This window comes from Amblyomma mixtum, chromosome 1 (genome assembly GCF_055824585.1).
Source record: "Amblyomma mixtum isolate Tamu chromosome 1, ASM5582458v1, whole genome shotgun sequence".
NCBI lineage: Eukaryota > Metazoa > Arthropoda > Arachnida > Ixodida > Ixodidae > Amblyomma > Amblyomma mixtum.
The window spans coordinates 208004338-208031584 of record NC_143012.1 but is presented as its reverse complement, the minus strand read 5'-3'; the positions used below and the strand labels follow the sequence as shown (position 1 = coordinate 208031584).

General features: G+C 49.5%; 2 protein-coding genes across 6 annotated transcripts in view; both read right to left on the bottom strand.

Annotated features, from left to right (window-relative positions):
* LOC149370682 (uncharacterized) overlaps nt 1–27247 on the bottom strand; it is a 58118-nt gene that overhangs the window by 17611 nt on the left and 13260 nt on the right. For all 5 annotated transcript variants that reach the window (XM_089562820.1, XM_089562816.1, XM_089562831.1 and 2 more), the window contains 10 exons: nt 21080–21422; nt 14233–15006; nt 11337–11624; nt 10425–10501; nt 9334–9464; nt 6740–6797; nt 5982–6128; nt 5442–5612; nt 3739–3834; nt 2895–3007 (listed from right to left, as the gene is read on the bottom strand). In XM_089562820.1, coding sequence (XP_089418946.1) covers nt 2895–3007; nt 3739–3834; nt 5442–5612; nt 5982–6128; nt 6740–6797; nt 9334–9464; nt 10425–10501; nt 11337–11624; nt 14233–15006; nt 21080–21422 — 2198 coding nt within the window. The remainder of the gene's footprint in view (nt 1–2894; nt 3008–3738; nt 3835–5441; nt 5613–5981; nt 6129–6739; nt 6798–9333; nt 9465–10424; nt 10502–11336; nt 11625–14232; nt 15007–21079; nt 21423–27247) is intronic.
* Nucleotides 1–27247, bottom strand: part of LOC149370683 (tudor domain-containing protein 7A-like) — a 239297-nt gene that overhangs the window by 198807 nt on the left and 13243 nt on the right. The window lies entirely within an intron of this gene.

Sequence of the window (27247 nt, the reverse complement as noted above, 5' to 3'; positions counted from 1 at the left end):
GGTGATTTGCATTTGTTTGCGCTTTCTTCGCCGCGACTCGAGAAGCATTGTCTGCAGCTTGCCCAACATCTCCAGCGCAGCATCCGAATTCTCATCGGTGGAGAAATAGCGCGCAGCCAGATCGAGTCCCGATGCTGCTTCACATGCGCTCGGAGGAGGCAACGGATCGTCCTCTTTGTCGGACTCGTCGTCGCTGTCAGGCGTGCTCGCCGCGCGTGAGTCGTGCTGCTGACTGGACGCAGCCTCGATAATCTCGGCGTCAGTTAAAGGCCCCGTTGTCTCCACGCCGTTGTCTACGTCGACAAAGCTCTCGAAGTCCACACCCTCCGATAAAACAGAGTAGGCAGGGTCCAGCACGATGGAGCAATCACCTTGATCCACTTGAACATCCAAGTCGGCTGTGACACAGCAGGCTTCTGTGGTTTCACTGAAGCCACACTTGCGGAAACAGTTAGCGATAGTGTCTGCCTTGACGGCGTTCCACGATGTTGCCAGCATGTGGGAAGCTCCGAGCAGGTTGACATCATACGGCTTCCCGCTTTCCATGCATACAAGAATCCGCTCTAGGAGGTGGCGCCTGTACAGAGTCTTTAGATTTTTAATAATCCCGAGGTCCATAGGCTGCAGCACAGCAGTAGTGTTTTTTGGCAAAAATGCCAGACGAATCGCCTTTAGTCCGTTGATGTCACAATGCGCCGAACAGTTGTCGACGAACAAAAGAATATTTCTATTCTGTGCCGCGAACTTTCTGTCTAGTGTGCGCAACCAGTCCGTGAATATTGCTCGCGTCATCCACGACTTCTTGTTCGAAGTGTACTCAACAGGGAGAGTCTTCACGCCTTTAAAGCAACGAGGCTTCGCTGCTTTGCCTATCACGAGCAAGCGGCACCGTTCCGTGCCCGTCACATTCGCGCACACTAGCACGGTAACTCTTTCCTTGCTTCGCTTTCCGCCCGAGCACGTATCACCTTTATAGCTCACAGTCTTGCTTGGGAGCAACTTAAAATAAAGTGCGGTTTCATCACCATTGAAAACATCGCTGAGCGGGTAATCGGCAAGGTACTCCTTCAATTCACCTGAGACCCAATTTTCGCAGCTTTCTTTGTCGATTGCGGCTGCCTCTCCGCAGACGTTCTTAAACGTCAGCCCGTGGCGGGCCTTAAAACGAGACAGCCAGCCTTCCGATGCATTGAAGTCGCTGATGCCCATTTGGTCGGCGAAGTCCGCTGCATTCGCAGCAATTATGGGTCCACTTAATGGAATATTCCTGCTGCGAACATCCTTTATCCACGTAATGACAGCAGTCTCCATCTCGGGGTGAGCTGACGTCCTAAGTCTTTTCTGCGAGGGCTCAATCTCCTTTTGGTAAGCATCGATGATAGAGTCCTTGTTCTTGATGTAGGTAGACAACGTGCTTTTTTGATGCCATACTTCTCGGCAATCGCTGTCTTCGTTAAGAGACCACGTTCGACCGCCTGCAATATTTCAACTTTAGTCTTTAAATCCTTTGCCGAGTATTTTCCACGGCTCGCCATGATCGGCACAGTCGATGAGACGTCAGCGGCGAGACACCACACAAACGAGCAAGCTGATGCAAAATGCGACAAGACTACTCGTGCATTCCACCGATCGCAGCCGCCTCAGCGCAACGAAAACCTGAAACGGCTTGCTGAAACCAGCTACAGCATGCGCCGGAGAGTGGTGTGCAGCGAGCAATGAGCGAGCGCGGCTTCGGCCGCTTATCTGTTTTTTCAGCCAGCGTCCGCTGCGGCGTACGTGCGTCTTTTCTTTTCTTTCTTTCCTCTTATCTTTGAACTCTCCTCTATCTGCACGCGGCAGCGGTGATCGCTCGGCCTGAGCCAATCGGCAGGCCCGTGCACTTTCCTTTTCATCCTTCCCTCAGTCGCAACAACAACAACGCCGGAGGCTCCAGCAAGGAAATTGGCGGCTCGCCTCGTGCGCGCAAAAATGCGCGCTGGCTTATTTATTCTCATCGCTGTTCATATTAAAAAAAAACAAAAACATTTCAATGCATTGTACTCGTTACGAGGCGACTTCTATTTACGAGATGCAATGTCGGCTGCCGGCTCCTAGTTCGAATTAACCGACTTGAGTACCGGTACGTTCGAATTATCGGGCGTTCTGGCCCATTGATATACATAGGGCTTTGCAGGGACCCGGGCATCAGTACGAATTAACCGGCGGTTCTAATTAAGCGATTTCGAATTAACGAGCTTTTACTGTACAAGGTAAAACATGCAGCATACTAATAATCAAGTTCCCTGCTGCAAAATTTCAAAAGCTCGTGACAAAAATGTTACACAACACACTGCATAACTGCACAAGGACTTGCTTAGCATTAATACGTAGGCCTGTGTGCACCGCGGTGCAATCCCGGAGGACGGTAGATTAAACTGAAACGACGCGAAGCAAGCAGTCCAGAAACATTATTCGCTCGAGACGAATACTTCGAGATTTCGAATGCCAAACATTCGGATCGAATCAAATATCTAATACTTTGTTATTTGACCGAATATTTGAAATCATCGAATATTCGCACAGGTCTAGGCATTAAATAGCATAATTTGGAATCTCCACACACACAAAAAAAAATGCATGTTCGCTGAATGAACAGTGCAGCCATTGATAAATATTTTTGGTCCAAGACCTTATTCTCTCCCCCCCCCACACCCCTTTCCTCCTCGCCATAAAGACAACAGCACACAGTGCATCCCACAATCCAATTACTTCTAGAAACTTAACAGCAAACACCACAACAGTAGAGATTGATTTTTTTTTTTTTAAGCTATCGCGGCACACAGAGGTCACATGTCTATGTAAATAACATATCAAACACATGCACAAATGCATATTGCCCACAGTCCCTGACTCACATATTTATGATCTCCGCAACCAGAGATTTTCCCAGGAGCACATCACTGACAATGTCAGCCACACCGTCGCAGTCTGCGTACTCAACAAGCCCGTCAAGTTGGCATGGAATGGCCTGCAAGCAACAAAGAGAACATGGCGAAATGTCAAAACTTTCCACCACTACCCACGTCAGCACAAAATCCCACTCTCACACAAAGGTCGGCCTCTCGGAGCTAGCCCATGGAGCACATCGTTTAAGTAGACAAACAGTAAATTCGCAGAACAACATGCAGTCGGTCTCTTAATCTGCTTAGCTGCAATAGCCACACCAGGTATGTTTGACCGCCAGATGCTCCAACTGTAGTTAAACATCCTAACTGAAAATTCGACAAGTCAAACACGAAAAGGTGTCACGTAATAAAGCTTGTTACATGCCAGGCGTTCTGAATCTTTTCTGACCTTAGGCAACCCTCCTGGCTTCTATCCCTTTCTGTTTAACATACACAGAGCTGCATGGCCCCTCAACAAATGCCCAAATTCAATGACTGGCTGTACACTGCAACAGTTTGCTATGAGCCATTTCAAAACAGTCAGCCCCAAAATAAAGTAGGTAAAAGAAAGGGCAAGGGTTGAGGTATGCATGTATACTTGAGTGCCAGGGGAACCCCAAAAGCCCTTCAAGGGCAGAACCAAAGCCTTTCCCTGCAACCCAGTCAATACAACAATACAACTGATGCTTTGGTCCTGCGAACTGCAAAAGGTTTGTAAAGGCTCTTGTAAATTGCAACATTCGAACATATTTTCGGTCCCCTTTGGGCTCGACTCGCCGAGAGAAGACACTGTCACCACGTTCATTACCCTCACCTGATAAGCAAGAGAGGTAAAGGCATCATCCAACTCCAAGAGGGCTCCTGGGGTGAGGAAGCTGGTGATGCCGTCGTCAACAAAATAACACTCGACCTGCAAGCCCAGATGAGCGGAATGTCAACCAGTCCAACACTCATTTAAGCGCTGCCCTGTTTAAAAAAAACGCCAGGACCACATTTTTCGCTCACGACAAGCCAGCTATGCAAAAAAAAAAAAACAGTAAAGGATGTCTTGTAGTGCAGGAAAATGCCGCTTGAGTGAACATCACTTTCAAATACTTTATTTTTTCAGTTAAACTACGAAACCACCCAAATGTCACCGACACACGCAGCAGAAAAGCGGGAAGCACAGCGTTTCCTAGGACGAAGCCCGCCGAACTGCCGAGCTCATGCCGAACGAAGACGACGCGTGGCCACGCGCCTGGAGCCAAGGTTCGGCCACCAGGTGGCGCCGGCAGAGTGCCAGCAGTGTGGCAATATGCTCCAGTATGTCCAATCACTATCGGTCCTGGGAATGTTTTCGAAAGCAATCAAGTGCCGCTTCCAGGAAGGAATGACACGTTCTTGTAGACTTATAGCAATATTTATCTCCAACATGGGACGCCATGTCTGCTTTGGGCTAGTAAGGCCAACACAGCTGGCTTGTAAACTGAGGGCCACTAGCGAGCATGAGCAATGATGATGAGAACTGCACAGCCACTTCACAAAATAAGAAACATGAAAAACTAAAGGGGAAGCGGGTCTCAGCAACATTATTAAGTCACAATTTTGATATCTTCAGCGGGCACTTTTCCTCTTTGTGCATATTCTAAATCCAGTTGAACCCCTTTACAACCGACACATAGCAATGGTCAGTCTTACTTACTGACGAGCTCCTACACTAACATTGACGCCCAGCGACACTTTTATAACTGAAGGCTACAAGCATGTTGCCCAAGCCTATTAGCAGAAAAAATAGCTGCCTTCTTTTTTTTTGTCTTCTTGACGCACGGCGCTCGTGTGAACAAACCAACTTCCAACCGCACTGCAGCTGCACATATGCTAACAAGCTTCCTTGCATCAATTTGCTGCAGAAAGGTAGTAAGCGCTCAGTGACTAAAAGTAGCAAAACCAGAGAAACATTTCAATAAATGGCGCTCAGAGGTAAGCAACGAAAATTTCAGTGTACTGATCAAGAATTAAAACTTAAGCCTTCTCTATCATTTTACTGCAGAGCAGCCTTCGTAACACAAGCCAAGCCATTAATTATAACAAAAGGAACCGGAATGCAGTGGCACAGCCCATATGAAACACAGCCGACGAAGAAAACACATCTGCTTTGGGCTTGCAATCAAATTGTTAAGGCGATTGTAGCCGCAATCTTGAGGAAGAGACTGAGGGGGGGGGCGCTCACCACACAAACCTTGCCCCCACCCCCATTGCCTAAATGGACTCTCCTCATGTCCCACTGTAAATTCACCAAGCTACCAACAAAGTGGGCAGTAGAGTCAACGCCTTTGCTATCAACGCAGCGGTGAGATCACGCTACAGAGGGGAAGCCAGCGCATTGCAGCATGCTGAGGGACAGTTGCTGATAGCAGCACAACATGCAAGCCACTCAAACCAATGGACGACAGTAAGCCGCCCTGGCCCCTGACTTCAGCACATCTTTAAGGAACAACAGAGAAGAGCAGCCAAGCCGCCCAAGAGAAGCTCTCTCACCCTCTGTCCTTCGTCGTGCAGAGCAACAGCCTGCGCTCGCAGCCAGCGCCCCTCGTGCAATGCGGCGTACAGCTTCCCCTCACCAACTTCGACGGCGCCTCGGATGACTGTTGCTCCCGCGGGGCCATTGTAGAAGGCAGCCATGTCGTCAAGAAGCTGGTTGTACTGCGCCTGTCCAAGAACGGCAGATTAACAAAATGCACATGCTCTTTGCGACACCGACTGGCTGTCAGTTGACCTTTGCAAGACAAAACACTGCCACGCCAGTGGCGATGCCTGCACATCACGTGTGAACACACCACACACAAGTCTTTCTCAAGCACACTGCAAGATGCAAGCTTGGGGTAAAAGTAACACCTTCACATGACGAGCAAGCAGGCCTGAAGGCCAAACTGCACCTTCAGTACATAGCAACACAAACCACCACCCAGTCCTTTACATTTATTGCAAAATAAAGCTCGCGGCAACCCTTTTCGGCCAAGTTACGTACAGCTCAGATCAACATCACGTACTACAGAGAGAACTCCAAGTTGCACTTACGTCGTAGTCGACGAACCTGAAGAACACGCTGTCGGTACTCGTGACACAGGTCACAAACACGTCGACATAGTCGGCGGCTGTGCCTGGCTCCCCTGTAGAGCTGCTTGCAGAGCTGCTGCTGAGGTCGCTCAGCACGCCGTCACCATTCTGCGGAAATTTTCAGAGATACGAAGTCATCTCGATCCGGTGGTGCCCAGGACACACAAGCATGCACCTAATGGTACACCGCCCTGCGTGGTGACTCCCATTAAGCTACAGCAAACGCACTTCCCGTTAATGCCATCAGCAAATACACACAAGAACAAGTGGCCTATCTCTGCTCTAACACCAGCATTAAAACATGCACACAGGCACCAAGCCAACATCACCAGGAAGTAAGAGCATGCATTAAATCTCCGGGGGCAGCAGTAGTCCACAGCGAGGTAATGAGATTTGCAGAACAATAAAGTGTGAACCTGTTTTATCGGCAAGCTCCCTTTACCAGCAACCAGCAAAGCACAAAAATGGTGAGACGACCATATGATCTCTTGCAATGGCCGCATCCCCTGTTTCAAATATAAAACAGATTGGCTGCACCTTCAAATTTAACGCCAGAATTTAAATAAAAGAGTGCGGCCCTCACACGATTTTATACGGTTAGTACCTATCTGACAACCTGTCATCGTGTTCCTCATTCAATGAAATGGTTCAGCTCAGCCAGCCATCAGAAAACAAGTCATGACACTTCAGTAGTCTACACAGAACAGGTGGTCAGTTACCTGGGCGGGACAACTCCGGTTGACGTCATCCAATGGGTAAAGGATGAGGTGGTGTCCTCTGGATGCGGTAATGGAAATCATAAGCAAAGAAAATTGCTGCACAGGTGTGCGCTACGGCATGTACAGTTAATCCTGGTTGTAACGGAATTGAAAAAAGTTTTTCGTTACATCCACGTTTTCATTACAGGCAGTTTTCGCGAGAAGAGTTGAAAGAACACTGCAGAACGGAAACCAACAGAAAACAGCATCACTCAATATCATAAACACGGAGAAACGTTCGGGATCGCCACCTCCACCGCGACTCGCGCAATGCCACGGCTGGGCTAGAGAACGCGTGCCGCTGCACCACCGCCGACGACCGACTGAGGAGGCATGTGCTTCTTTCTACCAGCATGTTCCCTCTCTCCGTCGTTTTATTTGCTTTGCCCTATCATTTTTCACTGCTCCTGAGCGTGAACTGTCGTAATGACACGTTGTACGGCGTTTTAAAAGAGAAAGCGCCGGAGATGCACCGACGGCGCTGGAGCACATTGCGTTGTGTCAACTACGGTCGCTCGTTGTGATCGGCGTTCCTCGCATGTCAGTTTGTGCTCTACAGTCGCGAAACATTCGCGTGGTTCTACCAAATGCCGAGTAACTGAGCACTACTTAACATATAGATGGCGTAGCCACTTCTTGATATCAGAGTCAACTGCCGCAACACCCTCGTCACATGGAGGTCTCAAATACACGCGCTTCAATGGGGGCTGCGTTGGCGAATTGAGAAACATTGTAATATCGAGGAGTTCCATATACGGAGGTTCGTTACATCCAGGTTTAACTGTAGTGGATGCACTAAGGTATTAAGCGGGGGAACAAAAATTGACGGCTAAACTTCCTGCCCTACTTCATGAACAAATAGCTGTGTAAGACCTCGCTACAAGAGACACTCAAGGGACTCGAGACAGGTTGTCTTATAACCAAGGTCTCTCGTCACCAAAAATTCTAAAAACACTGCGGAGTTGGATTAAATAAGTTCATTCGCGTTGAATACATCGTCGGGGCTGTAACAGTGAAGTAGCTGAGGAGGAAGTTCACGATCTCTCAATGAGGACAGTCTGTGATATAGCAATTTTGGTGCAGCGAGACAGTAATCTCAACTACGTGATGTGTGACATGAATCGAGGCAAGGAAATGAAAACTGCAGCGCATACGAGTTGGTACAATGTCGGCCGCGTTGCATGGGTGTCTTCTAAATAGTGAAGAATTTACAGACCCAAAAACAGTTGCCCTTAGTAACAGAGCGTCTCTTGCAACCATGTCTCTTGTATGCGATGATGTTAACGCGGCAAATATAGGAAAGCCAACCAAACCACTTTCAAATGTCTGTTATAACCAAGTCTCTCTAGTAACCATGTCTCTTGTAACGAGATTTTACTTAACATGCAACAATCACATCAACTCCTGCTGAAACCTACTCGCTGAATTATCCAGCTACAATACCATCATCTTGCAAATATCTCAGTATTCATGTCACAACAAACCTTCCTTAGTCAACACAAAAAAATCGCAGCTATGCCATGAACATGAAAACACAAGCTTCATGAGCTGAGATTGGCAATTTGAAAAATAGTTTGCCAAACGCTTTGTCTCTTCACAAGTACAGCTTGCACCCATCGGGTATAGCCTCACCAAACACATCTAACAAATTCTCCCCAATTTATACATAGCTGTGTTGCAGATCCCTTCACCCACGCCTTTAACAGCCATTCCAACATGACAAGCATTAGAGGCATTGCTAGCACTTCCACCGTTGAATGATGACCACGTTGGTTTTTGTATTCCACGGACACACTCAGCCAGCACAGAAAGACCCGGCCACTGTTTCGACCATACTGCACTTTCACAATCACTGAAGCTTTACAAGTCATCTTAGTCATGGCGAGGCATTTAACAAGTCTGGCTTAGCACATGCCCAAAGCTACGAGAACAGTCATTACGACAGTACCAAAGCCATAACGATTTTCATTTGAAGCTGCCAACACTAGCATGTCATCAGGCACAGGAAGCGAAAGTGCTTTTAGAAGCTGCATTAACATTTATGAACCTAAAACACACTCTACCACAGTTTGTTCACTGAGCAAGTACCAATTCGAATTTAGTGCTTTTAGAAGCTGCATTAACATTTATGAACCTAAAACACACTCTACCACAGTTTGTTCACTGAGCAAGTACCAATTCGAATTTATTGCTTTTAGAAGCTGCATTAACATTTATGAACCTAAACCACTCTACCACAGTTTGTTCACTGAGCAAGTACCAATTCGAATTTAGTGCCCAAGCTAAATTGACAATGGCTACTTTGCATTTCACTTACAATCTGCTCAGTGAGACTCATTTACTGTCCCACGGCATTTAATGTCGGATGCCTTCCCTGTGAGACGCAGGTACGAATCGTGACCCCAAGCACTGGTGCCCATGTTTCGCACATGACATCAGACCTTCACACCACACTCGTCTCTTTCTCAGGGCATTCACCTGCAGTCTGACAAAAGGGCACAACAGACAACAGTCCATGCCACACAGACTGGCACACACCACCACCGGAAACGCACCTCTCAATCTGGACACGCCCTGAATTGGCGACGTGCTCAAACCATCCCGCAGGCAGCTGCTCCCCAAACGTCTGTTCATACAGGATTCCGACGCCTTCTTTCAGAATCCCCATCGGCTTGGCAATTACCAACTGCAGGAGAGAGAGTGGCATTGAATGTCTGGATTATACGCAAAAGCTTGCACAGAAAGGGTTAATTAGAGGGGCAAGGGAGAGAGAGGCCTACGTCCTGATGTGGAGAGATTACCATATGCACTCTCGTAATTTGCGCACCCTTAATTCTTTAACAGGGTTTATAAAAAAAAGCTCAAAAGGCAGCCTTGGGAAGATCTGCGCAGCCGCCTCGCTACGTGCAGTTGCAAAACCTGAGAGTGGCGAGGGGACAAACTGCGTGCAGTGTACCCGGCTCGCTAGCACTGGCGGTCGCTATTCTCCTAAGAACAATTGTGCGCGTGCCGGACTCCGAAACTACCGTACAGTCCACTGCTCGGTTTGCTCCTATTCAGCCAGCCATTCGTCTTCGACTGCTGGCTTCGCGATTGTATTGTCACATGTTTATTGCCTTGAGCTGCGCAATAGGGCGGGGCGGGAGGGGGTATGAGTCATATCTGGAGTCAACTTTTTTTGCCCGGAAGCAATATACAATATGAACTGCACGTTATGACCTTCGTAGCGTTCTTTAGGACGTGTTCACAAAATTTTTGCTAACTTGGGCATCCCCTTTTTGAATCATTAAAGAATAAAATAAGTGCACAAATTACGCTAGTAAATATGGTAGTTAGGCTGAAGATGATGACGGGGCTCTTAAATGTGCACATGGCCTACTGCATTTCAGGAACTACAACTCGACCAAGTTATCCACCAAGCCACCACATCAGGTTCAGAAAACGTCTCACGATGTGCATTAGAGATGCACTGGGCCCCAATCAATCAGAGACCTCCCCACAAGAAGCCTACTCTGTAGGGCAAGAAGAGCGGGGCAAGGAGGCTGTTGACAAGTTTCAAGAGGAAACAACTCGTATGCAAGCCAGTGCTGAAATCCGTTATATAATTACAAGTACTACTCTTAGCTTTGTGGACCACCACACTTACACTTGCTATATTGTTCACCAGGGCGGCCACCTCCTCAGCAGACGAGGCCGGTGTGACTGGGTAGACTTGTGCAGCAGCTGCGCAGGACATGGAAGCAAATGACTGTACATGACACCATCCAATCGCACAGCGCAGCACCAGTGATGAAAGTAGCAAGCATTACCACCTCAAACTGAAATACCTGCCAGCAGCAGCTCACAAAGCCTCGCTATACCTACTAAACACTTGCACAAGCAAGTGGCAGGGCAAGCATGAATCGCAAGTGAAGTGGGTGCCTGGCAACTGCAGGTTTTCACCGAGTTGGGTTAAATTCTGTGCATATGAACAAGGAATGTATCGATGAGTTTCCACTGTACATTCAAAAAACACAGAAATAGACAAAAGCAGAAGCCTTGCTACGATATGATGGTGTTTAAGCGGCTGGGTGACGCTCCCATGCTAGAGGCGCTTGACTGCTGCAAAGCGAACTGCTTGTGCACTTTACCACCTTTAGGGTGCCGATTTCTAAAGGGGTTCCTTCCGCACAGCGACGATGGTTTGAATTCCATGACGCGAAGTCCCACACCTACTAGAGTCTCAATATGCACCTTGTTTACGCCATGTTACCTGGCTGGGAGCAAAAGAGGGTGCACAGCGCCCCTCGGCATCTTTGCCAAGCAGGAGCACCATGGATTGAAATGACCCAACAAACATGCCACAAGATAAAATGGTCTCCTACATGCCCACCTCAAAAGCAGGTGCTGCTGATAAGTGGCATGGCAGTGGCCTGTAACACACACGGTACACACCACGTGAGCGTCCCCCAATAGTACCCACATTACCTGGTTGAAAAGAGGTTTACTGTTATTGTTCACAAAGAACCCCTTCTCAATAAGCCACTTCTCCCCCGAAAAGACTGCCCAGACCACCCACCTTGAGGGTGCAGTCGAAGCTCCACCACAGCCCGCGCAGCTGCGATCTCCTTGGCCTCCTCGGGTGTGGCCGTCTCCTCGGGATATGACACAAACCTCTGGTCCCCCAGATGCAGCACGGCCAGCCACACCAGGGGGCCCTTCTTGTGCTGGCTCCGGTGCTGCATGGTGCTGTACATGTGCTGAAGGCCCTCGCGGCGCGCATACGCCAGAACCAGCTGGCAGTTGGGCGTCAGCGGGTCCGGCTCAATCGAACTCCGTCGGCTCGGCTGCAGCGCGTCTGCAGATGCTGGCATGGCACGGGGAAGAATCGTGAGAGGGGGGAGCAGCAACGCTGGCACCAAGACTATGCTGAAGCTGGTGCGGCAGAGCATGCGACTACTTTTCAATGGCCCGTGCGCCAAGTGCCGTGAGCAACCGAAACACTTGCAACGGAGCCAAGCCGCATTTTTGCTGCATCCAGAAGCAACTGCTGCAAGCCACCAAGGAAGAATGAACCTCCAGCCCAGGGGGCATTTGTTTTCATGGTGCCAAGCCAAAAGCCAACACCGCTGGGCCTTGACATACTGTGCCAGTTTTGTTGCGCTTGCACCTGTGCTGCAGAGACTGACACACTGCCAATGTTTCACACCAGCTTCACGCTGCGAAGTGCTTGGTTGTGGCACGTATAGAGCACGGACTAATGAAACAAGCCCAAAAGAAAATAGAGTGGCCTCTAAACAGTGCAATGAAGGCTCTCAACAACCTAGTATTGCAAGCAGAAAGCTGAATCGTGGCCACTGCTAGCAGCTGCTTTCAGGCGACTACCGTATTTACTCGCATAATAGGCGCACTCGCATAATAGGCGCACTCGCATAATAGGCGCACTCGCATAATAGGCGCACTCGCATAATAGGCGCACTCGCATAATAGGCGCACTCGCATAATAGGCGCACTCGCATAATAGGCGCACCCCGAACTCGGCACAGTGATCAATCGTGTATTTATACGATTGCAAGCCGACGCCTCGACGCCGCCCGCCCCCCAATCTTTATTTTAACAAAGTTTTTGCTGACCTGACTACTATCCTCACTGGTGCTGCTGCCGTCGCAGCTGCTGCGGACCCACAGCACATACGACATCGCGTGGAACAGCCGCACACAGTTTTCAGGGATGCTCACTTTAAACGTCTGTTTGGAAAGCTATATCTCCAGCCGGAAACATTCCCTACTTAGGCCCGCGAAAACCTCGCCGCCTTGAGTCGCGTATGAAAATTTAGGCACGCCACAGTCGCAACTGCCGCACTTCTCGGCCACGTCGAATTTCCAACCTGCCACACACTTGCCGTGCTCGAGAGCAAACTCCCAGCCGTGTAGCTATTAAGGTGCTTGCCTGTCGAGCTAAAACAGCAACGCTCAGCGGCAAAGCCACAAACCACGATGAACTAACGCGCTACCGCAGATCCCGGCACTTGACAGCAACAAAAAAAAAAAAAAACTGGAGCTGGTGATGATGGCGAAGATTGCGAGCGCTCGCGGCGGAGGAAAACGATGAGCTTGGCCTCGGGCGCCCTCCGCGGGCGGCGTCTGGAAACTCCTGAGCGCGTGTGGCCTCCGCGATCTAGCGTCCGTTGCGCGCAGCCGGAGCTGATCGCGGAGGCCTCTGCGCGTGCATTTCGAAGGCTATTCCCGCGAGGGTCGTGGAAAGTTTCGGTGCGGCCCTTACACGGATTTTTTTTTTATATTTTCCTTGGGAAAACGGGGTGCGGCCCTTACACGAGTGCGTTTATGCGGTATGTTCAATGTTGCGAGTCGGAAAATTTCCGGAAATTTTACCCCGCGTAATAGGCGCACCCCGAACTTTGAGCCGGACTTGTCGAAGCCTCGGTGTGGGCTGCGATAAAAATATATCCGAGCATACAGTAGAACCCCAATGTTAGTTCCTGGGTTCTGCAGCCAGTCCTGCTCTAACTCCCATGGAAATCAATACTATACAAACTTGGCTGCTACATAACAACTCTGACAGCATTGCCGCATGGTACATCACAAATGAAGCGGCAGCCTCTAAAGCAGAGTGGCACGCATGCTTCCCCTGCACCTGTTCCACTCGCACTCTTTTCGCCACCGACTCTTCCACCACAGCTGCTCGCGAGAGCCACAAAGCCTCTCAAATTCCCAATAAGCATGAGCGGTAGACAATGATGTAGAAGTTTTTCCACGCGCTGAATTCGGCTACTAAGCTACAAGGCTGCTTTGTTCACGGTTCCATGAAAACCGCAACAGTGAGGTTCTGTTTTAAAACGAAATGCTAAACGCCGCAACTCGCAATGCATAGACATTGTCACGAGCTAACAAGCTTTGCCATGGTAGTCGGGTGCAACTATTGCTCCTCCTAACTTGATAGACTTTGCAGTTAACTATTTCACCCTGTTGGCTGCCTACCATTTAGGTGCAAACATAGCAGCCCACGTAAGCATGCCAGCTTTGGCAGAGTTGAAAGCTAATACTAAATGGAATGCAGGGTGATGTTTCGGCAGCTTATTACCCATCACTCTTTACACTCAAAACGACACATTGCTTCAGGATAGTGCCCACCTCCAAAAATAGCAGCAACAATGTCAAATGCCAAATGGCAAGCACATCTGGATGTGCTCACAGTAACATATCTACAGCCATGAACTGTCCAATTCAGTAAAGAAATTCCACTACTCCTGGCCATTCTGTACATTTACAACATCCAAAGTAAGAATCCAGCCACAACCAGGTGACTTGCTCAAGGCACAAGTCATCATACTGCAGTTGAGAATTGGCACACTGTCAAGCCAACCACTAAAAGAGAGTTAAAAACAGAGCCCGAGTTTGCCATAGCCAGCGTGCTAAAGCAACACGGCCGACCTGGCGGCGGATATCGACACTCACTTGGCGACTTTCTCACAGGGCCCGAAGGAGAAGGCATCAGTGTCGACTGGTTCACAGGTGCTGTAGCGGACACATGAACCGGCAGAGAGGGAGAGATAGTAGAGATAGTCAATGACTTCGGAGCAGATGTGAGGGACTGCAACGCGATGCCAAGTTCCCTGGAAACAGAGGGAGCTGCCACAAGGGCAGGCAGTGTGGCTGACATGTGGACTTGTTGCGAGGTAGAGTGGGCTAGCGCCCTGTCAGCAGCAGCTTTAAGAGAATGCAACGTAATGCCGAGCTCCTGGGAGGCAGCTGTCGTCGTGATAGAAGACGTTGATGACCGCAATGAGATACCGAGTTCCCTGGAAACAGGTGTAGGAGGAGTCACAGGGGCTGTTGAAGTAGAAGCCACAGGGGCTGCTGAAGTACGAGTCACAGGGGCTGCTGAAGTACGAGTCACAGGGGCTGCCGAAGTAGAAGCCACAGGGACAGGAACTGTGCTGGCCGTTTCCTCCAGCATTGAGGACGATGGGATCAAGTCAAGTTTCAAGGGCTGCCTAAAAGGGTCGAAGCGATGCTGGACCGGCTCTACTGTGGGCCTGCTTGGCTTGGATGTGACAGCTGGCCTTAGTGGTGTGACAGCCGGCGTAGGTGGCACTGCAGGCGGCTCTGGTGCCCGAGTGCTGCCCAGGCTCTTGGCAGCCGTGACTGTTGCCACTGGCTGGGCTGGCTCCCCACAGCCACTCTGTGCGGCTGCCGCTGATGGTCCAGGAGTGCTCCAACGGGAGTCCCCTGGGCAAGAAAGTTGTGGTCACCGCTAACGCCGCCTTTCCCACGCAGCCCACCACGAAACACACATGGCGCAACTGTGTTCACCTCCGGTCTATGCACCTCACAGCTTCACTTTGCAACGAGCAAGCGCGCGTGCACCCAACAGCTGGGCGTCCACATAGTTGTTGTAACCATGGAAACGAAGCTGCCAGCCTTGGCAATAATGAGTTAGAGCGAACAGGCAACAATGATGTGCAAACTTTTGCGACATGCTCAGACAGGCTGCTTTGATAGGTCCCCTCCCAATGCGGTCATTGGGAGAGCGAAATGGGAAGCCCCGCCAAAATAGAGTTGAGGGCAGCATTTTGTTTGCTTGTATTTTTAAATTTCCTCATTGAATAACTCCAGTTCCTATGTGCTGATTCCTGCAATTCTTTTTGAGTCTGCATCTGCATGACAAAGGATCCACCTGATGTATAGCCGGCGTCCCTTCTAGCAGTGTTTCGCAGCCCCTTCCACATGCGCTGACAATGCACACGGGCACCCTCTGCATTTCACCTCCATCCAACCATGACCACAACAGCAAGGATTGGACCTGACAAAACAAAGCAGGCACCGGACAAGTACTCTATACCCATCACTGCTACTCTGCTGTTCAGGTGACGGACTACGGTGCCGACAGGCTAGATGCCTGGTAGCTCACCCTGCCTGGTAACATCACCTGCCTGGTAACATCATCATCAGTAACATCATCAGATGCCTGGTAACATCACCCGAGCAGACAATTAGATAACCTTTGTTTCGTTAAATTTGGTGCAAAATTTTATTACAGAAAGCTGCAGATAATGTTGACAAATGCCCACTTCAGCTTTCTTCACTTTCACTTTAGCACTGTTCTTTTTTTTTTAAGCTTAAAATAAAGCCCGAGAGATTTAAAAATTTTGACAAGACTGCAATCTAGCATCATGGTGTTAGGGGGGGAATGTGGCTTTCAGAGGCAAATTTTTTATTCTTTAGTGTATAGCGACGAAATCTGGCACGCTTATTGGAAAGTGCACTAAATGAATAACTACAAATTTTCACTCAGATATCTTGAATAGTTTTGACAAACTTTCATGTGCGTCATTGATACAAGCTTGCAGAAAGCCTGGACTGACAACAAAGCTTGGCAGGAGCCTAAAGTCACTCTTAAATTGTAGCCACAGCAAAGGTTTATGCAATGACATTCTCCAAATATATTTATCAACCTCAGTATCTTCTACACAGAACATTATATCCATGCTTGCATATGCGCTCATTACAATCATGTCAAATTAGTGACAGACAAAAAATAAGAAAGTAATTGAGACGTACAGGAACGATATTACATAAACAATTTATCCAGGAACACAATGCAACAAACCGCATGCCAATCCATGAAGCCACTGTCATTGTATCCTTTTGCAAGCAGGGCAGTCTGGTCAAAATGCACTTTTGAGAAAACTGGAATTTGCACGAAGATCGCAGCCAATTCTTTGCTACCTACGATCACAAAAAATACTTGTTAACGTCACGTTTGAGCTGTTTTCAGGGGAAATCTTTTGGGATATACCGTATTTAATAATGATCGCACACCAAACTTGCCGCTGCACTTTGTCGACGATTTTGAGCCTAGCCAACGATGATCGTACTTTCCATATGTCTGGACCGGACATTTTTCGGCGTAACGGCGATAAAATGCGTAGCTTGAGCACTGCGGGATGTTGCTGTTGTACGCTGTTGCTGCGCCATCAGACGACATCGAAGGCTGCATAAAAGCGCTGTCGCCGACGGCAGCACTATACACACTGCCTATTTTGATGCGTTGCTCTTGGAACGTGACTTAGTGTGAAGAAAGTACGTTCTTGAAGCGGGCCAGCTGGTGCGCTTTTCGCACACTACCTTCTCTGTTAAAGACGTAAGCCGAGATCGCAGAGCTCTATTCGCGATAACCGCGTTTAGCGGCGTAACCGCAGGTTACACGCCCGTGTGACAAGGGTTGTCCGTCTGCAACTCTGCTTCTGATGTTTTTTGAAAGCCGCATCCCCTCTTAATTGGCCCCCTCAAACCTGCTGTGATTGGAGGAGGTCAATTACGGAAAGCTGCAAAGAATGAACAGCCTGCCAGACACAGCGATCGTTCTACGATGAGCAAGGGCAGTCTGCATCAATAGTACTACTACGGTGCTGCAGCAGGAATGCGCCTATTTATACAAACCTATCCTGTTATTACAAACACATTTTCTGCCCCGAAAGTCCAAATTACGTGGTGGTTCTGAGCAAGCAAACCGGAAGCTCGGAATTGACAGTGCCAGTTAAGGGAATAATTACCCTTCAGCATCCATCCACGGTCCGTCACATGGCTACAAAGGAAAGCTAAACACATTTTATAGAAACCTCGTCACTGAAGAAAAATTTACCCAAGTGTGAATGAGCTCCATGAAATATGGCTATCAACCAAGGTGCGCTATTTGCGGTCATACCCTATGGGACTCGTGATGATGGTGAGAGACTGACAAGCGTAAAATTCAACGCTGTATAAGGCGCTTCAGAAGAAATTTGGTTTGTTTTTTGTTTCTTTTTTTTTTTGCAAGTCCTTGCGTTGTGCTCGTTTCAGACAATATTGCCAGCATCATCGAGGCAGATGTGCAAAAAGCATGCACGCCATGTACTAGCTGGTTGGTTGGTTTACGGGGTTTAACGTCCCAAAGCGACTAAGGCTATGAGAGACGCCGTAGTGGAGGGCTCCGGAAATTTCGACCACCTGGGGTTCTTTAACGTGCACTGACATCGCACAGTACAAGAGCCTCTAGAATTTCTCCTCCAAAGAAATTCTAGCCGCCGCGGCCGGGATCGAACCCGCGTCTTTTGGGTCAGCAGCCGAGCACAAAAAACCGCTGAGCCACCGCGGCGGCCCATGTACTAGCAGTAGATAGAAAGGGCTAGCAAGTGAAAGGGGGCGAAGCTAGACTCCCAGGGTCATCTTTCCTGCCGCACATCGAGAGAAGAAACCAGAGTCATGCTCGTGCATAATAAGTGGTAACCTGCGGCCACCTCAGATTCGCCACATTTCGTGGTTGCTGGAATGGCATTTTGGCCCAGCATTGGCGCAATTTCATCAAACACCACCGACTCCTAGCTGCATGTAGCAGGCTTAAAGGGACCCTGAAATGGTTTCTTCAATCATATTTTAATGCAACAACTCTGTAGAGGTGGTCTCTGCGAGTATTCTAGTCTGATTCAGAAAGCTGCGCGTGGGACCAATAATTTACAAACAATTTTTCAAACTTGCCGCTCACAGCCGATTAGGGCGACACCTCACTGCGCGTTTTTACCCGCCCCTACCACATGACGTAAACTGGGCAGCCTTGGCCATGGACTGGGCGACCCTTCTCATTGGCTCTGCCAAATGACGTCACGCGCAATTTTTGCAATATTTCATTTGAAACTGAGCACTGATGCTCCTTGAAATACTATTTTATTGATTGCTTATTATTTTTTAAAACACACGTATACAGAGGTAAGAATCCAGCGCATTTCTTGAAATTAATGTGGTACTTCCGGTAAAGAAGGAAATCCGTCTGCTCACAAAAGCATGTGTTCTCGTGAAATCTTGGCGCCCGCCTTTGCGAGTTTCCTTCTGCGCCGACGAGTCGCTGCTATAGTGTACTAGAATTATATACATCGCTGCTGTCGTCGCCCTGTGGGTCTCGGTATGGCGTGTACTGAAAGGCTCGAAGCTCATCTCAGCGGTGGCTGCACGCAGCCGCGCTTCGAGCTCCGGATCCATGCCGTTCGAGCAGCAATCAGGAGACACATGTGCGAAAACTTCGACGGCGCGCCGCACCGATCGTCATCAGAAAGACTGCCAGCTATACTCGAGCAGCGACAAAGCATGCCTGCTTATGTTGGGAGCTATCGGCAACGGCACCGCTCGCGGGCTCTCCGAGCGACGAGCTCTGCTGCTGCCTGGCTGCAGTGGTCGTCGCTAGGCCTATAGCTCGTTTCGCGATGAAGCCGCAGCGGCCGGCGCTTCGGAAGTCACCTGAGCTATAATAAAAGGCTTACTCTACACATCGCTTTACAGTCAACAGCATCATCTCACAATAAAGTAATAGTATGGTCACTTTCCGTGACGCCTTCAGCCCTCGAAGCGAGCGGGCGCCAGGCGAGCCGGACCCCAACGTCAGGCCAGCGCAGCTGCAAGGCGGTTGTGGCCAGAAATTTGCTCGTATCACAGTTGTTACCTTTACCAGCAGCTCAGTATTGGTCAGCGATCCTCAAAAATGACACAATTTTCACATTTCTTGGCCTAGGGTTTATTATTTACGTCAAGGACACTCTTGAGCTCATTTTTTGACGCCGGCCGAAACAGCCATTCTACAAGAGATGATGCTTCCTAGATTCGAGCAACGACAACATGTCTGTTCAAAAGTGGATCTTTCGGCAACGACACCGACTGCGGCAACGCCGGGCGACGAACTGCGCGCTGGTCCCAGGCTGCCCTAGTCGTCGCTAGGCCTAATGGTTTCGCATTGAAGCAAGCGCTTCAGAAGTCGCTTGCGCTATATCAAAAGGCCTACTCTTCACATCGCTTTACTGCGAACTCGTCCCATAATAGAATATATACTCGATTTCCACGACGCCTTCAGCAACGGAGCTAGCAGGCGGCAGGCGAAGCGCCGCAGCAGCACCAAAGCGGCTAGCTATGGGATGAAATTTGCTAGTATCGCATTCATCACTTTTACGATCAGCTCGGTATTGGCCAACGACCGTCAGAGTGATGCATTTTTGACATGCATCTATTCCAGGGCTTGCTATAAACGTGAACAAACAATACTAGCGCGTTTTTCACTCGCCGGCGGCCGGCATCAACGCTGGCAGGCTGGCCCGGCGTGGCTCGGCCCCGAGCGCCCTGAGGAGCACGCTGTACGTCATCACGACGCTGCCGCTCTCCGCGCTCGCTTTGGCTCCCGCTTCCCATCGTTGCGTCTGCCGCGCGCGGCTCGTCGTTGACACCTAGCAAGTTGCACGCAGGCAACGAGCTGCGATCGGACGTTGCGACGCCGTTCGCAACAGCGCACCGCAGTGAATCGCACTCACTTTCGCACCTGTGTCTACGACCACCGGAAGTAAACAAGCAGAGCGCCATTGCTTGACGTATGCATGGGCGGAGCATCGGCCAGTCTTTTCTTTTTTTTTATCGGAGCGAGCCCCGCGTGTATGAGTTGAGGGTGGTATGTGGGGGAGAGGAGGAACATCATTTTTAATCGGCGATATCTTCGGTGCTGATGGAGATCGCTTAACAATTTTTGCGGCGCGGCGACAAGTGATGGAATACCGATCTCTCCTGGGCTTTTGCTAACCTTGGCAAAGAGCTTTTCAGGGTCCCTTTAATGAAATGGCGCGGGTCGCCGCAGCATTCCAATCACAGCTAACGCAACTGAACAGACCAGCAAGATGCAACAGTTCCAGCAACTCATACAAAGGACATAGTCAGCCCGCCATTCGCCAAATCAACTACTTGAAGCAAAGCAAGTTATTGGTTTTCCCGCAAGCACTAAAGAAAGACCCACTTTTAACGATCAAAACGAGCAACAACTCAATGGTGAAGGTAACATTTCCGGTGCAAGCACCCAAACCTGTCGCTACATTTCAGTGTTTGTGAAACAATAAATGCGTTGCCATTTCTGCGAGCGTGTAAATGTATAGTAAAACCCAGCTAATTAAGAAAAAGTATGAATCATCCGAAAGATTAGTTACTGAACAGTCCCCAAACCACAGCAAAATTACCTAACCACCATGAACCCAGAGGTGCTCAAACGCCACAGACCGTGGGCGCTGGATGGCAGCATGCCAGCAGTCTGCATTGCTCACATTTCAGAACTAACAGAGATGGAGCTAACGAGGTTTCACTGTGGCCAGAGGAGCTACGCAATGTCACGACCTGCTAAAGCTCTTCATGTCGCATGCTGAAACAACAGCCCAGTGCGAAGCGAACCAGTTTAACTACTCCACTCGCTGTGTTTGCAAGCGCGGCTACAAGCAAGAGAGAGAGAGTGCAAGGTGGTGCATACCTGTGTCTCCTCCACCGACGTCGAACTCCCAATGCTCGGCAGCACTTTTCACCGTTCTCGTAACGCAAGGCACCCAGCTGTTGCTAAGCCCGCCCCAGCCACTTTTACTGCTGCCCTCCGACGGCTTGGGGCTTTCACTGACCGACGGCTGCTCCGCAACGGAGGACGCGGCCTTGGGCTTGGTTTCCTCGTGCCGCCCGCTAGTGCTGGGATTGGCTTTGTGGCTGCTCACGGTGCCTGCGGACTTCTGGAACCGGTGGGGAGCCTCGGTCTTCTGGAACCGAGGAGGGGCCTCATACCTGGACAGGTGGCGTTGCTCGGGTGCAAAGGCACTGTAGGCTGGCTGCAATGGAAATGAGAGCAGCGTAAGGTCTAAAGCTGGCTGCATTTGTCCGAGAAAGAAAAAAAAAAGACCGGTAATTTGGCTGCAAGGAAAATTCAGCTATAGTGCAATGACCGCAGGATGACAAAAAAAAAAAAGGGTGCCCCTTTTACAGTCAGTTGCGAGAGAAAAGTGACAAATTTGCTGGCTTTGCTGTCAATGAAGACAACAAGCGCTATTTCCTGCAGCCTAGAGTTCACTACATGGGCCACATTTCGACTCCAGAAGGGCTGTGCCCCAGCAGAGTTGACATCATGCAAGTGCCACCACCACAAACACAACCATAAGGAACTGCATGTTTTTCTCACCATGAATAACTTCGTAATGAAGTTTTTGTCACTAACATATCCATTTGTCAGCGCCACTTTGCGATCGGTTGAAAAAAAAAAAACGCCGTTACCGTCTGGAAGACGAAGTAATGAGCGTTAGCTGTTTGGTTTACTAGAAGTGACATGAATGAGATTAAAGGGAGGTACACCAAAAGGAATACGAACTAACTACGAACTAACATATGAACAACTATGAACTAACATGCTACCGAAACTACTCTGCCTACAAAAAGCTAGAGCTGGTGATACCGAGGCCAATATGGACAGCGGGAGCTCGCAGCAGAGGAAAAAGTTGACAATGATGATGACCCGTGGCCTCGGGCACCATCTGTGGACAACGGTTTCATGCGGTCTCCTGAAAGTCCTACACCGTATAAACGCATGTAATTGCCGCACCCTTTTTCCGAAAGGAAATGTTTAAAAAACGAAAATATCCGTGTAAGAACTGCACCCGAACTTTACAAGAACCACGTGGGAATAGCCTCTAAATGCACGCGCCGTGGCCTCTGCGATCAGCTCCAGCTGCGAGAAACTGTGTGTTTGATTGCAGAGGGCGTGCACGTGCACAGGAGCTTCCAACTGCCATCCACAGATGGTGTCTGAGGCCGCGGGTCATCATCATCATCACCAACTTTTTCCTCCGCCGCGAGCTCCCGCTATCCACATCAGCATCAGTATCGCCAGCTCCAGCTTTTTTTGGCGTATTAGCGTCTTAGTTCGCAGTAGTTGCAACTTTCGCGTGCTGCCACCGTTGCAGTTTTAACACGATGGGCAAACACCTTAATAGCTACACTGCTAGAGTTAGCTCTCGAACACGGCAAGTGTGCTGCGGGCAGGAAATTCGACATGGCCGAGAAGTGCATCCGATGATGATGCAACCAAAAGGATGCATTGAGAAACAAGCTGCAAAAAGCATGCTTTCCGAGGCAAGCCATGAGAGTTTCCCGAACAGGAAGAAGGGCTCCTCTGCTATGTGATGGAATTGCGGAACAATGGCTACGTGTTGACAGCAGACATGCTGCACGGCTTCTTTCGGGATGAGCATGCATCAGAGCACAGCACCAGCTCAGAGTCTAAATATTCCGCGAGTGACGACTGAACTTGGAATATATATGGCGCTCATTCCCTGATTGGTGCATTGTTACATTCTTTTTTCCGCACATCAGGTGTATGGGCCGCACCCCGAAAATTGGCCCTCGAATCTGGAAAAAAAAACTGGGGCCCTTACATGCGCTTATACGGTATTCGTATGTGCGTCGTGGAAAGCTTGGGTGCAGCCCTTAGATCTTTTTCAACATTTCCTTTGAGAAACAGGGTGCGGACCTTACACACGTTTATATGGTAGTCATTCCTCCTGCAAAAGCAACCGGAAATTCTCTGCTTGCTACACACCGCCAATACCAAATAAAAAAAAATTAAGATGAGAGCCAGAGAGGTTATGTTTTGGCCCAGAATGAATGCAGTCAGCTCTAGGTAAGTCATGTGCAGCATGCGAAAAGTACATGCGCAGGAACACTGGACTGCCTATTGCTGAGCAACGAGATACCAGGCCTGCTATGGCAAGTTGTCGGGCTTGATATTTGCCACCATGATGACCCGACTCATGTAGTCAGTCGTCGTAGATTTCTACTTGTTCTAGAGGTTCAAAAACTGTCAAACAACAGCGGCAGCGGTAAACAATATGTGCATGCTTGTCTTCATAACTCATAGAATCCCAGCAAAACTGTGCAGTAGTAATGGCCCACCACTGAACAGCACACGCTTCCGGTCTTTCTGCGCAGTTCGGAATTGCTGATGCCCATACTATCCTCGTGGTACAGTATGACAGAGCGCAGAGCAGGAGGCAAAAAAGCTGCTGATGAAGTTCCCTTTCGCAACCATTGAATTTTGCAGGGACCTGCTGGAGTAGTGAAACATGCCAAGGGACGAGCAACTGCAGTCGCCCATTCAAAGGTAGACAGACTGCTAAGGGTGCAATGGCCGGTTCCCCCCAGCACTTTGAGCCGCGGACTGCGCAATCCGTGCGCAATCGCCTCCATGACAACAGAAAAGCAGCGGATCGCCTACAACCGGACGAGCAAGCATGGCCTCCAGCTGTGGTGGTACAGGTGCAAGCATACTTCATTCGTACACCCTACTTACAGACAGCGGACAACAGCTGCAGAGGACAACAGACAGTATCTCAGTTCCAAAGAAATGCCACCTGGGCCCTAACCGGAAGAGACCGTTTCTGCAGTTGGTGTCCCAGCGTGACCAGATGGCAGATCTTACAACCTGAGGACACCCTTCGTAGAAAGTAACCGTCTACGTACAGCACCACATTATCCCCTATCAGGGAGACTGCAGTATTAGGTCCCTGACATGCTAACTTTTATTTTTTACCTCATTTTTCTTTCCCTTCAAAAAAAAAAAAGATGCAAGTGTCCGCACTGTCGTGTTAACGCGTACCCTAGCGGTGTCAAGTAAGTGGCCTCTTGTCTGATAATAAACATATTTTGCTCCCTCCCAACTCTCCACATGGCAATTCTAAGCTGCGCAGCAAAAGACTAGAAGCATGTGTCGTTGAAAGGCGAGCCATTGTCACTACAAAGCTTAGCCTGCATTCCTGAGTCACGAAGACGAGCATGCACGCACCGTTTACTGCTGCTGTTGTTCGTTGACATAGTGTTTGAACCTCTAAAAAGAACGAGTAGGAATCCACGAGGATTAGGCAAGGCGTCATCGTGGTCGAAAATGTCAAGCCCAACGACTTGCCGTGGCAGAACTGGCATCGCGTGGCTCGCCAGTGTTCCTGCACTATTATTTTTCACATGCTGCACATGACTTAGAGCCGAGATGTCTGCATTCGTTCAGGGCCAAACATTGCTTCTCTGGCTGTTACCTCCATTTTTTCTTCACCATGTGCGGTGTGCAGCAAGTGGAGAATTTCCAGTCGCTTGGCTGGAAGAAGGACCATTTTTGTTGCTCCTGAGTAGCAGGCCTTGACGTTCAGCTCGCCGCAACGGCAGCAATATGGATGCAGGGCACTTGGTTCTACATTTCCAGCCATGCTTTGCTCGAGCAGCGGTGCAGTCCAGCCATACTAGCGACTTTTGTGCCGAATGCTTTCTTTCTTGTAAACCACATCTGTGCTTAATAAGACTGTTCAAATTGGGCCTATGCTGCTGTCATGAGCTGGCGCAGTTGCATGGTGAAATTGTTGGCAGCAGTAGAATTTTGCGGCTGCTCCAGCTTCGTGCCTTGTACAAAGCGAAATAAACACAGATTTGATTAGTTTCACTTCGCTGGCCTGACGGCACCTCGAGCTTCGGGTTTCAGTTCCATGTGGTAGGCAATGCAATTTCTCCCAGCCCCTGGAAAACACATACAAATCTTCCTACTCGTTCCTTAGTTTCCGACGCGTCCACAGTGTTAATACGGCCAGTCAGCACTAAGCATCAACTACACTGCCACTCAGCGCAACTGGAACTGCTTGTTCCACAACAAAGAATAGCGCCGTGGTAGATTGCACTGTACTAGCGACCTGAAGCTCAATACTCCAGCTTGCCTTTTCTGTATGCTCAAAAACTACCGCAGCGTAGAGAAGCAATCTTGTGCTAGCTGGATAGTCATGCTTCTGAGTGTTACTTCAAGCACGACATGACAGTTGGCTCCGGTATCTTATTTTGCATCTTACGACGGTATCTGCAATAGTCCCTGACCAGCGGTCGTGGCCATAAACTGCACAGAGCATTTTAACTCTTTCGCTACCGTGCCATAGGCCATCGTTCGCATATGATCGATTCAAATCGCCCGCGCAAAAAAGCTAATTTTGGAGCGTCGTGGACGTGCTACGCCATCTAGTTAGCGAGCACAACAACTGCTCTTTCGATTGCAGCGTTGGTTTCAGTGTTTTGACATGAGGGGGCGCCGTGAAAAACAAAACTTTGAACGGCCACAGCAGCCAGCCGGAGAAAATGACGTCCGCGTCGCCGCGCGCTCCTCGAAAGCGAAAGCTGACACCGAGCACGTCGGCCGGTTTCGGTTTCGTTTTTTGCGATGAAAGCAGAGGTTATTAGTCGGGCAACAATGTACAAACGTCGGATTTCGGTTTCGACAGCGAGATTTCGCCTCGGGGGCCTGGAACGTCAGCGCGTACTTGCATATAAGTTCCGTTTTCGTTCGCTGTGTGTTTTCTGCGGTGCATACGGTTTGTAATTGATGACAGTGGTTTATTTTTGTGCTTCAGGGTCTTGACAACGTATGACGAAAACAGTTTGCCAAATGCTTAAGGTCGCGTCGCGTTTTTCAACCAAGACTTCAGCTAGGTGTCCATATCGGCACATCGCTGTTGAGCGGCGCTCGGAGATTCGCTCGACTTCTCGACTTTTTTTTTTATACTCTTCACGGCGGAAATGATGAAGACCGTGTGCGGAAACACTAATAAGTATGCATGGATGAAGATCTTCAGCAAATTCGGCGTGACGGCTCATGGGAAGACGTCAATCTGTTGGATATTCTGATGTTCATTGGAATCATCATATACATTGGAATTGTTGACCTGCCACGACTGTAGCAGCATGAACAGCGGGGGCTTCAACAGCAAGAACCGCCCCTTTGGAATCGAGTTCGTGCGCGAAGGAGTCCAACTGCAACAAAACAAATATGTCCAGCGATGCGCGCAACACAAAAGCTAGCTAGACCTGCACCGCGAGCAGCATAAACAGCAGACTTCAAACAAAATGAAGCGCAAGTTCTGAGTCGAGCCCGTGAACGAGTCCGACATCAAGCACGAATACGCCACGTAACGCGTGCTACATCAAAGCTACGCCTGCAGAGCCTAGCAGAGCCAGCAGCGTGAACGGCGGGGCTAAGACAACGAAAAGCAAGGCTTTCGTAGCCCACGAGCGAACGAATCCATCTACAACCATGCCAGACGGCATTAAGTGCGAAGAAAGACTGCAGTCACTCGCGCTTCACACGAAATCCTCCGAGAAAAAAAAAAACGCGACTGACATCTAAAGAGTGGCACTCGCATCGTGAAGACAGGGATCCAGCTCATTATCAATGCTTTCCCGGCCGATCCTACGCAGCCAAACCTTTCGGCGAGCCGCAGTGCTTTTTGCGGACGGAATGACGAACAACCTTTCCCACTGCCTCCTCGGCTGTTGCACCCGCAAGCGCAACAAAAGCTCATCGTCGCCGCAGCGCGTAGACACCATCGAAGCTGGGAAAACGCTCCCGCCAAAGCTGTGTTGCAAGAGGAAACGAAGCCCCGGCAATGGCGCCGGCGTCTCCTGCGGAGCCAAAAAGCGCGCGCTAACACGTGACCATGGCGCCTCAGCCAATGAGAGGCTCGATTTCCCGGCGGCGCGCTAGGAGAGGAGGAGTGTCGGAAAGGTCAAAGCTTTTCGCTACTTTTGTTTCATTGAGGGGCTTTAACTGGCGCGATGAGAGGGCGCCATCTCTTGACGAATG